The 13,268-nt window shown below is 33.2% G+C and overlaps 1 protein-coding gene across 1 annotated transcript in view; it reads right to left on the bottom strand.

Moving 5' to 3' along the window:
- LOC145254525 (chitinase-3-like protein 1) overlaps positions 1–13,268 on the bottom strand; it is a 63,206-nt gene that overhangs the window by 33,349 nt on the left and 16,589 nt on the right. The window contains exon 3 of the mRNA XM_080113052.1: positions 2,883–3,054. Coding sequence (XP_079969178.1) covers positions 2,883–3,054 — 172 coding nt within the window. The remainder of the gene's footprint in view (positions 1–2,882; positions 3,055–13,268) is intronic.

Below are 13,268 nucleotides of genomic sequence, written 5' to 3'. Positions count from 1 at the left end.
TCAGCCTTTGTCCCATCGACGAAATGTTGCATCCCTTTGCCTTTTCTGCAAGTACTTTAACGGTGAATGCTCTGTGCCCCCTCGCCGTAAGGTGCGCGGAGAACGTTCTAGATCACATGAGTGACACCACCACGGCTATAACAGTGAGGAAATATACATTACAAAGAAAAATGTTTTGAAGTTCTTTCCTATTCTTGGTTTCCTTTGCGACTGAAACTGCACACAACATTAGTTGATTCTCGGACAGCGTTACATCTCTCTCTCTCTTTCTCTCTCTCTTTCTTTTTCGCTCTCTTTCTCTTAAAGACAAAAAGGAACTTCTTTGAGCATTTTTTCCTTAGAACATCCTCTAAAATACTACGAGGCGTTTTACCAACCTAGCACGGTACTTCAAGTGTAATGTTAACATACACTTGGTGACTTTACCCCTGAAAAAATACTCTTCTTAACAAATCTTCCACCTATTAAACCTAATAGTGACGATCATTGTTCATTGTTTTTTTATTTAACGACTTTAGGGTTAGGAACCCTACCAACAAATTATTGCCTTCTAAATTTCAATAGTAAGTGCCATCACCGCTTTAACATAGACATCCTAAAAAAAAAACCTTAAATGTCCGAAACTAATCTGCTCCACCTAAAATCTCTATTTCTCGAGCTAAAATTATGAAACAGGTACTTATTAATAACGGATTCACGAGTCATATCGTAGACCAACAAATTAAATACATTTTGGAAACTTAGAAATATAACCATCCACAGATATAGCACACGAGACCACAACGCTAACTCCAATAACATGTTTTACTGCAACCAAATGCAACCTTACTTTAAATTAGAAAAAAGGATGTAAGTAGTATCGTACTTAGATACGTGTGCCCAACTGACAACAACAGCTAAATTAGATTCATCATCTACTATAGAAAATTCAAAACTCAAATCCTACATAATAAACAATACTTCTTCAACCCTCAAACTGTTAAAAAAAAAGCAAAAAAAAAACCCCAAAAAACAAAACAATGTTATCTATAGGTTCAAATGCTCCATGGAAAAGTAACTCCTATATCAATCCAAAAACCAATAATTACATCTATTACACAACCACCACCTTATCTCGTCGACTAATTATGCATATTGTCGGCTCTAATGCAATCTTTTAACATCCTCAAAAGAACACAATTGTCTCCCTTCCGTATCCGACAAATTTAGCCCCAAAACACAGAGATAATACGCCATGAAACAAATGTTAAAAAAACCCTGAAAATACTAGAAGTCATATATATATATAAAAATGTACTTAATCCCCTCTCAACTCAGCTTTAATACAAACAAAAACATCTTTAAATGCTTATCGTAATCTTACACCCACCCCACCCACCCCCTCGCGATCTTAGTTACTGACCGCAGCAACTGGCTCGCCTTTGCCCCATACCGGATCTAGCTCCCGCTTACGTCTATCTATTACTACCAAAACATTCCACTGTCCGTCTCTTTCATCAATGTCCCACTTAACCTCGTTAAGAATGTGGTCAGAACCAGGGAAAGCGTTCCAAGGAATACTTATGGGATCTATATCAACAATTCCGACTCATATAAAAAAATAAGAATAAAAATTATAAAAATAATAAAGCTATAATCAAACAGAAGCTTTCTGTTCTCTTTAATAAAGTATGTTTAAATGAAACAAAATGCATCCCAAATGCACGCAACTCAAACTACATACATATTGATTAAGATCAATGTGAATTATAGTAGATGCATATGAAATTTACTTATAAATATTTTAGAGAAAAGTTAAAATGTAAAAGAGGAATTGTGATGCAATTTATACATAAGGACAAAACCATTAACTAAGATATATATTTAACGAGGGATTTTAAATCCGAAATTAATTAGAAAAAGGTAAGAAAACAAAATTGTTTTTTATTTGCATCTAAAAGCGCTTTTTAAAACAGCTTGTCTGTTTATTCTATATGTTTCGTTTCCAAAATGCTTTAATAGCCGACACATTTTCCAGTGGGGGAAAAGAGGAAAAAAACAGAAAAAAAACGTAAGAACTGTTTTTCTAACGAGGGATTTTATATCCAAAATTAATTAAAAAAAAAATATTTGCATCTAAAAGCGCGTTTTAAAACAGTTTATCTGCTTATTCTATATTTTTCGTTTTCTAAAATGCTTCTATTAGCTGACATATGTTCAACTTCATATTTGGCGAGCGCGGGTCGTCCCCTTAATAAATGAGAAAAAAATACTGGAGTTCAACCAGCAAACCTCAATAACACAACACGGGGTTGAACTTTTTACTTCCGAAGAAAAAAAAAAAAGACAAAAAAGACCAACAAAACTTTAGAACTCTTTTCTGAAGAGGGATTTTTAATCCGAAAGTAATTAGATAAAAATAAAGAAAAGAAAATTTTTATAATTTGTATCTAAAAGCGCGTTTTAAAACAGTTTATTTATTTTATATTTTTCATTTTCAAGATGCGTCTATTGACCAACACATTTTCAACTTTATGCCGATATGTATTTTAATATTTTTAATTATTCTGAGTTGAAATTAGATCTTTTTTTAAATTTAAAAAGAAATGTCGAAAATTGATAATAAATAAATTATACGCATATAAGTAGGTGTACTTTTGTATACGTCTTGGACAATCAGTTCGACAGTGGTTTAGCTGCTGTCGAGCTGAAATATAGTTCTGTTTAGAGCAAGAATTTATCTTCCGGAAATGGGTTAATTTATTATTAACCACCTGGGGCGCTCCTATCTTTGAGTACCGAAAGAGGCTGCTCAGACATTTTTGTAGGCTAGGGCGTACTTTACTTAGTGGGGTTGCTTTTTGTGTGTTATTCATGCAAAGGAGGTAAAGAAATATACTCACAGAGCGTCGTCATTCCATTCGACTTTATGAATATCTTTGCCGGACACTTTGGCAAAAGCGTAATTGATGTGTGTACAAAGAGTCGGGTCGATGTTTTCCGGAACAAATTTTCCTATGCCCTGCCTATACTGGGACCAATTCGTATAATAACAAATTATGTAATAGGATCGAACTGGAAAGGAAAACAAAAGAAAACGTCTATTAATAAAAAAATAAAAAGAACAACATTTATATAAATTGAAAACAGTTTTATCAGAAGTGATTGTCTGAATACGTGGCATCATTATATGATATGGTTAAAACGAGATAACACGTGCATCTCGGACAAGGACAGTGATAAATGGGAATCATCATCTAGATGGTAAGAAAAAGTATTCCAGGAGCAACAAGTGAGTAACGATTGCGTTTAGTATGCGACTTTGATGTTTTTTTTGTTTGTTTTTTTTTTGTTTTTTTTACAATTTACAATTTGCAATTTACAATTTGCAATTTACAATTTACAATTTGCAATTTACAATTTACAATTTGCAATGTGCAATTTGCAATTTACAATTTGCAATTTACAATTTACAATTTGCAGTTTACAATTTGCAATTTACAATTTACATGTGCAATCTGCAATTTACAATTTGCAATTTGCAATTTACAATTTGCAATTTACAATTTGAGAAAATATGGAAATTTAAACATTTATTGTTCGATCGTTTTATTGCATCGTATTTACAATTACGGCGTATCAACCATTCTGGGTGGTTATGAAAACGAAACCTAACTTAGCATCTATGCCCTGCTCTCGTGCCCTTTGTCTGTTTCCCCGAGAGGTTTGGGCCGAGCCATTCATAGTATCTGGTACAAAAGCTCTCCCAAGGCATAGAAACAGACGCAAATCTTATTTCTTTCTGGGCAAGTGGATTTTATTCAGTCACAATGATTTTCCACGGTTGAAGTAGCCTCATAATTTCTCATCCTTAGAAGGTGGGTAGCAATCTCTATTTTGGGTTGATTTACATTTATCTATCTCGTTGCCTCAACGAGAAGTCTGTCGAGGAATACTCGAGGAATCAGAAACATATTTTTCTGATTTGCTGTGTTTGACTTCAAATCAGACTTCCTCTAACTCGTATGAATATTTCCTCAAAATCGCGTTCCACAAATCGTTCTGTGACGTGGCGAACCACATCACGTCATGTCAATTATTGCTCCGCCTGTTCGACCCGTCTCTCTACTTTTGTTACGGCACTTTTTTTTTTATAAACCAACAATTTGCTTGTGCTTATTACTTCTAATCTAAAACAAAACAATGCGCTCCAAATCAAAATTCTATATATTGTACTAACCAAACTTGCCAGTCTGTTTACATTTGGTCTATTTACGATAGTATGTGTTAAATTTTTTATAAGGGAGTTACCGATTATCAAGACTCAAAGGGAAAGGGAAAATTACATACAAATTACTATACAAAAATCAAAATATTGTGAAAGAGGCAAAAAGCCGGATAAAGCCTGGATTGATTACAAGAAAGCCTACGACAGAATCCTACAGCATGGATAAATTAATGCCTAAGAATGTACACGATATTTGACAAGATTGTTAATATTAGGTTGGTGCAAAAATAATGTTTTTTTTGTCAGATATATATATATATATATATATATATATACATACATACATATATATATATATTAGAAAACGACATTATTTTTGCAGCAACCTAATATTATAAAGAAATCAGTGAAAACATGGAGACTTGAGCTGACAGCTGGAGGAAAACACCCGGTTGACATAAGAATACAATAGTTGAATGAGACTCGTGATCACTGCTATTGTTTATCATAGCCATAATGGCACTAAACTTCATAGGAAATGTGATGCCGGATAAAAGTTTACCGACATAGACTAATAAATAAACCATCTCATTTATATGGATGGCCTGAAGCCATTTGAATAAAAGCAAAAAAAAGGGGGGGAGCTTAAAATGCAACCAGAATATTACACCAGGTCATTAGAATAGAATTGGAATGGAAAGGTGTGAATTACTAGGAATAAAAAGAGGATACTAGAAACATATATGATAGGGAACTGCCCCCAAAAAAGAGGAGATGAAAGCGCTTGGTTAATACGTATAAATATAATATTTGGGTATATTGGAAGCAGGCACCTTTAAATCTACAGAAATAAAGGAGAATATTGGGAAAGAATAGCCAAGAACTAGCCCACGCTTAAAAAAACAAAACTATACAGTAGAGATCTAATTAAAGGAATACATACCTGGGCAGTATCGTTAATAACGTAGTCTGGATCATGTGTAGATCAGGCCGAAGAAGAACTTAGACATATTGACCAGAAGACGAGGAAACTAGGGACAATGCACAATGCCCGAAAGGTGATACTAACCGACTTTACGCGAAAAGGAACGGAGGGTTGGTTAGGAAATGTAGAAGAAAATGTAGAAAGCTCAAAATTACTTAGAAAATTACATAAATCAGAGCACGGAAATATTGTTCATCGCAGCAAGAGAATAAATAATTAAGGAAACAAGGGAACCAGAAACAAAACAACAAGAAAAGAAAAGTGGGAAGAGAAAGAACTGCATGAACGATTTATAAGAATGGCAAGGCTAGTGATTGATGAAAACACCTGGACATGACTAAGAAAGTGCCGCATTAATAGAAACTAAAAGTCGTAAAGCGGCGATAGATGCCTCAAATAATTCTATTTTTACGGGCCGTTCTTTTAAAGGTGTTTACCCGGTTTAAATAGTTTTAAAGGGGTCAAAATTGAAGAAAAAAATCGTTATACGTTTTGTACAATCATCTTAGTTTATTTTTTTATTTTTAATTCTTAATCGGTTCATATACGTGTCACTTCGGTAACGTTAATAGCATTAAATACTCCAGTTTCGATTCTAGCTGATGGCACCCAAATGCATTTTTTTTTTTACTTTTGAAATCACGACTCTATAATAATGTACGAAATCTGGACAAATTAAAATATCATATTTAAGCGTATTTTACTAGTATATATATATATATATATATATATATATATATATATATATATATATATATATATATATATATTCAGTAATGCGATTGATAATTTAAAATTCAAATTAGAATTAAATTAAAAATCCGTTTCACAAGAAGGGACAACGACAAAATCAATTATTGATTTTGATTTTGTTGTTGTTCTTTCTTGTGAAGCGGATTTTTAATTTAATTCTAATATGAATTTTAAATTATCAATCACATTACTGAATATTAAATTAGCTCTAGGATATTTACCTATCGAGCTTATTATATATCTAAATTACAACGAGCACTTTTTCTTTCCCTGTATTTTAATTAAATTAGTAATTTTACTATTACATTAAAATACACTCTGCTCTTTAGACTATTGTTCTAATCTCCTTTAAATTTATATATATATATATATATATATATATATATATATATATATATATATATATATATATACTAACAATATATGTAGAGTAATTAATTTAAGAAAATGATCATTTATCGTTTTATTTAAGAGAACTAGGTTATAATATAGTTCATTTACAAACATATATTTCGTAAGCTGTATAAAAAATTAGGAAGTAGCTAGGTTCGTAGTATTTTAAGTAATAAAATCCTTCACGATGAATCTAACCTGATAAAAATTAAGTTGCATTATTAATATTTAACGAATATGATTAACAAAAAATCATTTTCTGAATGAATTCTTCATTTCTTTTAAAGCATAAATCTGAAACTTTGGTAATGTTGGTAATTTATTAATAATTCAAATATGGCACTATATACGGATGTAGTCTCCTCGTGTGGTCAGAATTTAAAGTTATTTTATATTCGTCAGGTGTCAAATATTTTTTTTTGGTCTTCCCTTATGATTGTTGAAATTCCCAATTCCTTTTACAATTATTTAATCCGAGGAAAAAATAGTGCACTATCTTCTTGAAGAATTTATATATATATATATATATATATATATATATATATATATATATATATATATATATATATATATATATATAAATATTTCTTTGGTATATCCATACTATTCAATGAAACACGTGCAAGATGCAACATAGCAGCAATGGAATAATATGAATGTGAAACAAATAAAATCCTCTGTGGCTTTAGAATGTTTCACATATATATATATATATGCTATGGAATCGGAAATCTATTTTTATGAGCTTAATTAATAGAGACAAGTTAGAAAAAAATCATTATTGAATATATTCAATATAGGTATATAATGTTATAACCGTATATATATTAGTCCTGAAGCGAAAGAGCAGGACACAAATTGTTTTAAATAATAATAATAATAATAATAATAATAATAATAATAATAATAATAATAACAACAAAGACTTTCGCTGGCGAGGACTACTATTGACCGTAACCAGTTATACATTCCTTTTGAAATTTTCATCTCTATTTTTCTTGTTATGCACTGAATATTGGTTAATGGAACCTATATAAAATATGTTCCTTATTAAATTTTAAAGATTTTCTATTCTGAAAGAAGTTTAAAAAATTTAATCTAAAAACATTATTTTAAAGTTTTTGTTAAAAAAAAATTAGATTTTCTAATTATTCAGACTTGTATTACAAAGGGAGGGTTGCAAAAAATAAGTTGTGGTGTGAGAAGAAATAAAAACTGAAATAGAGAGCATATTCAGACCTGTAATAATACAAAGAGGAGGGTGCAAAAATGAGTTGTGGTGCGAGGAGAAATACAAACTGAAACAGAAAGAATATTAAGGCCTGTAATAATACAAAGAGGGGGTTGCAAAAATGAGTTGTGGTGCGAGGAGAAATACAAGCTGAAACAGAGAGAATATTAAGACCTGTAATAATATAAAGAGGGGGTTGCAAAAATGAGTTGTGGTGTGAGGAGAAATACAAACTGAAATAGAGAAAAAGGAGAGGTTTAAAATATAATCTTAAAAAGATAAGATACAGGTTAGAAAAGCATTTCATCCAAGGCATGAAAATTGTTAAATATATATGTGTGTGTGTGTGTGTGTATCTATCTACGTATAAAAGTATTTCAACGTATGCATATATATATATATATATATATATATATATATATATATATATATATATATATACAAGTTAGAAAAACATTTCATCCAAGGCATGAAAATTGTTAAACAAAATGTTTTTACTGTAGGCTTTAAAAATAAAGGTAAAAGATTCAATTTGAAATTTATTTATCTTTAAAGTACACTTTTATAAAGTTTACAAAGTAAGGTACGAAGGGCGTGCAAAAAGTAATGCCACTGACTCACTATCCATAACAGTAGAGCAACGAAACTCGGCACAGTTATTAGTCTTTCTCTACATACGAATCACCATGCATTTCTCCCATCGTTTGATGCAGCTCTGGAGACCGCTTTTGTAGAACACCCCACGTTGATCCTCCAACCACGACGTGACTTCAGAAATCAAGGCTGCATCACCTGGGAAACGATTTCCTTTAAAAAACAACGAAGAGGTGAATGTCAGAGAGTGCAAGGTCAAGAGAGTAGGGAGGATGGGGAAGGATTTCATAACCACACGCCCGTGCTTCTGATCTGGCGACATGCGAGTTGTGGACCGGAGCGTTGTCCTGCAGGAGGAAGGTACCTTTGCTGATCTTGCCCCACCTCTTGATTTTGATAGCTTCCCTTAATTTCCTCAAAAGTGAAGCGTAATAGGCTCCTGTAATTGTGGTACCCTTTGCCAGTAAATCTGTCATCACTACTCCGTCCTGGTCCCAGAAGACTGTGAGCATGACCTTGCAAGCGGAGGGCTGCGCCCTTGCCTTCTTTGGAGGTGGTGAGTCCAAGTGCTCCCACTGCATTGATTGGGCTTTGGTATCTGGATTATAGTGATGGACCCAGGTTTCATCGTGTGTAATCAGTCTTTTGAAAAACTTAGGCTCATCTTCTTGGCACATCTCCAAATTCATCCTCGAGCACATAACGCGTTCTCGCTTCTGGAATGGTGTGAGCAACCTGGGAATCCATCTGGCAGACACCTTATGCATATGCAAATGGTCATGAATGATAGTTTCTACAGACCCCGTACTAATCTTGACATCTTGGGCTATTTGGCGAATAGTAATGTGCCGATCTTCCAAAATGGCAACCTCAACTTGACGGACAGATGCCTCATCAATGGCAGAAGGGGGAGGGCGACCAGGTCTGGGAGCTGTTTCCACAGACTTCCGGCCATGTTTGAATTCACGATGTCAGCGTTTTACAAGGTCATATGATGGGACATTATCACCATAAGTTTCTTTCATTTCATCAAAAATCTCCTGTGGTGTGCGTCTTTTCAAATACAAAAACCGGATCACTGCTCGACATTCAACATACTCCATTTCACACCTGACTCAGTTCAAACACCTGTAAAACAGAAACCACAATTAGTTCATAGCTGTAATTTGCCACATAACCCATAGACCTATACATCATTGCACATGCAAAACTTTAGTTAGATCAGATAAATAGAAGTGGGTCAGGGGCATTACTTATTGCACGCTCCTCGTATAAAAATTTAATTTAAATTGAATAAAAAATTTACCTTGAATTTATTTTATGTAATGTACATTTTGTTGCAATTTAAAAACATTATCTTTCATCTAGCAATTAATGATATCGATATAACATTTTTAATGATTTTATTTAAAAGTGCAACAAAATGTACATTACATAAAATAAATCAAAGTAATTTTTTGATTCAATTTAAATTAAATTTTTATAACTTACTTTGTAAAATTTATAAAAGTGCACTTTGAAGATAAATAAATTTCAAATTGAATCTTGTACCTTTATTTTTAAAGCCTATAGTAAAAACATGTTGTTTAACAATTTTCATGCCTTGGATGAAATGTTTTTCTAACTTGTATATATATATATATATATATATATATATATATATATATATATATATATATATATATTTATAAAGCCCCCCTCTTGGGTTGAGCACTATCGTAAATAATCTCACTCGCTACTTAATTTAGCTGAAAAAATGCGAAGCTCGCGGTTTGTTTACAAACAAACGTTTGGGCACTTTACAAGTGGCGGACGGATGTTTATTTAAATAGACATTCGGACAGATTAGTTGCGGCCACCGCTTCCGTAGTCAGGGGGGTAGAACTGCCGACTGTCATCACGACGGTTCAAGGTTCGATCCTCGGCTTGGGATGGGTGTTAGTCTAGAGGCACTGATGAGTTGTGAAACAACGAAACAGGACTGTATGTCGATGACTAAAATATATTTTATATATATATATATATATATGTATATATGCATACGTTAAAATACTTGTATACGTAGATAGATACACACACACACACATATATATATATAGAGAGAGAGAGAAATGTAGATATATAGTAGTTATATAGTATTAAAGAAAAGTAAAGCAAATATACAAATATTATAAAGTAAATAATTGTATAAATGTATAGAAGTTAAATAATCAAAAATCATGATGGGTATTAAATACTCATTAAATAACCAAAATAATGAGTATTTTTTTTACATAGGCATCACCACATTATCAAGGCCAAGAGGCCACTCAAGGATAAGGGTTAAAGAGTGTACAGTAGAAATTGGACAATATAGTAATCATTAGTGATGAAAATTTGTTAAATTTGATAACTTATATGGAACGGCTCATCAAGAACTTATTTACGTTAGACTTGAAGACAACCATATTGTAGTCAGCCGGAAAGCAGGAAAACGGAAGACAATTCCACAGGCGTGCAGTTCTAAGAAAGAAGCTTTGTTCATGGAATCTATGTTTAGGTTTAGGCACAGATAAAGAGTGGGGGAAATTATTGATAGTGTTTACAGCTAGACGAGTGTTTCTTGTGAAAGTTTGGCGAGGGGGGACCATAGATTGAAGCTCAGTCGAACACTTATTATAATAAAGTTGTGCGGACTCTATGAAAATAAAGCAGTTCGGCAAATAACGTTGGTGAGGACAAACTCGACAAAAAATAACTATATGGAGCGATATCTGGAACATCGTTTTTTTTGTTTGTTTTATAAGAGTGGTGTTTGATCAACACTGCTGGCAAACTGTGAAATAATATAATGTTTTGTTTTAAATCATCGAAACTGCTTTTTAATGCTGAAAACTGATGATCCTTACAATAATATTAAAAAGCGTTTGTTATTGCTTCTTGGCCTTCGGGACAAGACCAAAGTGTAGTATCTGTTCCGGCAGATACTGCAAGCAAAGACCCTATGTGGGGGCGCCCCCACACATAAGACCTTGGTCAATGTAGGGGCAACCCTTCATACCAATTGTAACTATCCAGCTCTCCTACTCCCCGGACAGTTGGTCCCCATTTCCCCTTCACTCCTCACATTAAAAATCGGCCTTGTGCCTAATTTGCTCAGTGGGGGAGTAAATAAATACCTCAAAGTGTAGTATCTGTTCTTCAGATGCTGCACTTCTATTTCTTGTTCTCTTTCGGTGGAGGAGAAATCCTTCACGACTGAGACAATTTTTATTTTTGTACCTTTTCTCCACGTTAAAAAACGACCCTGGTGTCTAACTCTGTCCCGTGGGGAGGCATAGTAAATAGGTACAATAATATTAAAAATAGCCCAAGTTATTGAAAGCTAACTAATTCGATACTTGCAAGACATTAATTGACTTACAAGCAAAAGAATATTTCACCAAATGGGATAAAAGATCATTTTTTACTAATTTTAAAGTTTTCAATTATATATATATATATATATATATATATATATATATATATATATATATATATATATATATATATATATATATATATAGTCCGGAATATGCTCAAAATTGACATAATTATATTAGTATTGTTTCTTCGCCACGAAACAGGTGCTTTTAAAAGTGTGCGTTTCAACATGTTGAAAAAATTAATGGTAACCTGAATAGAATACTTCCATTGTTTCTTTTGATTTTTGGTTTTTCGGGAAGGAGAGTTTATGGATAAGCACCGAAAGTTTAAATCCCATAAAAACTTTTACTAACGTCTTTCTGTGTGTTGAATCGAATATGGAAACAATATGTGGTATTTCTGCATTTAGCGCGCCGCATTTCCGTAAATGTTGGCTCGGACTTGACCAGCAACTGATGGAAACAGCCAGCCCAGTGCTGGTCATGTTGATCAGCCAATGAAAAAGCGATAACAAACACGCCTAGTAAATAAAAATCAAAGCAGACGACTTTATATAAATTGGAAGAATGATAATTTGTTTTTAACTACTTACAAATTTAACTAGTTCAACCCTAACCCTAAGCCCTAGCCCAAAACCCACACTGTAAACCTGTTCCCTAACCCTAACCCTACATCCTAAACCGTGACCTTTAAATATAGTTTGGAATAACGCACAAATTTAATCAGTCCAACTCTAACCCTAGCCTAAAAACAAAATGTCAACAGATTTTACTAAAAAAAAGTGTAACAACTTTTCTTGAAAAAAAAAAAAATCCGAAAACAAATTCCAAAGTTTTCCTTGACAATATACATTAAAAACTTTCAAAAAACAGTCAAATTGTTTTCCTGAAAATTCTCTTGAAAAAAATAAAAATGTTTCTATCTATTCCAAATATATTTAAAAAAAAAATATATTAATGAAACTTACAGTTGGGTGTTGTTATATTTTATTTTATTTTCATTCCTTTTACGCTGTAATTAGTATCCGATACATTTTGTTACGTATTTCCTAGCGTTTTAAAATTTGATCGACACTCCGCATATTCCGGCGCTTTACGTCTTCTTCCTGTCGAGAGCGAACAGACATCACAGAAATCCGATGCGCTAAATGCAGAAGTAGACAATATATTGTCACATTAAATCTGACCTCATCAACTTGTTAAATAGAGTACGATCACAGTTTTGCTAGACGAGAATGATGGTAAACGAGGTTTGGCTAGGTCAGAACTAGCAAATTCTAATTATTTGCTCTTTTTTTAGGGGGGGGGTTATAAAGGCATTAAAATAAGATAAAAACAGTTTATCGCTGTCACAGAAGAGATAAATCTGTTTACAGATGAAGGATGTTATGCTATAAGTGTAAGGAGGGGATTACATAGTGACCTGTCCACGAACAGCGGGAAATATGAATAATATCTGCTACTAGTCTCTCGCTCCTTGACAAGGTTCAAAAGAGAGTCGCAAACCTGATAGGCCCTGAACTGGCATCTAAGCTTCAGCCTCTGTCCCATCGACGAAATGTTGCCTCCCTCTGCCTTTTCTACAAGTATTTTAGTGGTGAATGCTCTGACGAACTGCAATCACTTGTGCCCCCACGACGTGAGCACCCTCGACAAACCCGACAGGCTGCTAAATCCCACCCCCACACTGTAGAGATCCCT

Source organism: Euprymna scolopes, chromosome 30 (genome assembly GCF_053919585.1).
Source record: "Euprymna scolopes isolate OS-2025 chromosome 30, ASM5391958v1, whole genome shotgun sequence".
Taxonomy (NCBI): domain Eukaryota; kingdom Metazoa; phylum Mollusca; class Cephalopoda; order Sepiida; family Sepiolidae; genus Euprymna; species Euprymna scolopes.
This window is presented reverse-complemented; position numbering and strand designations above follow the sequence as displayed.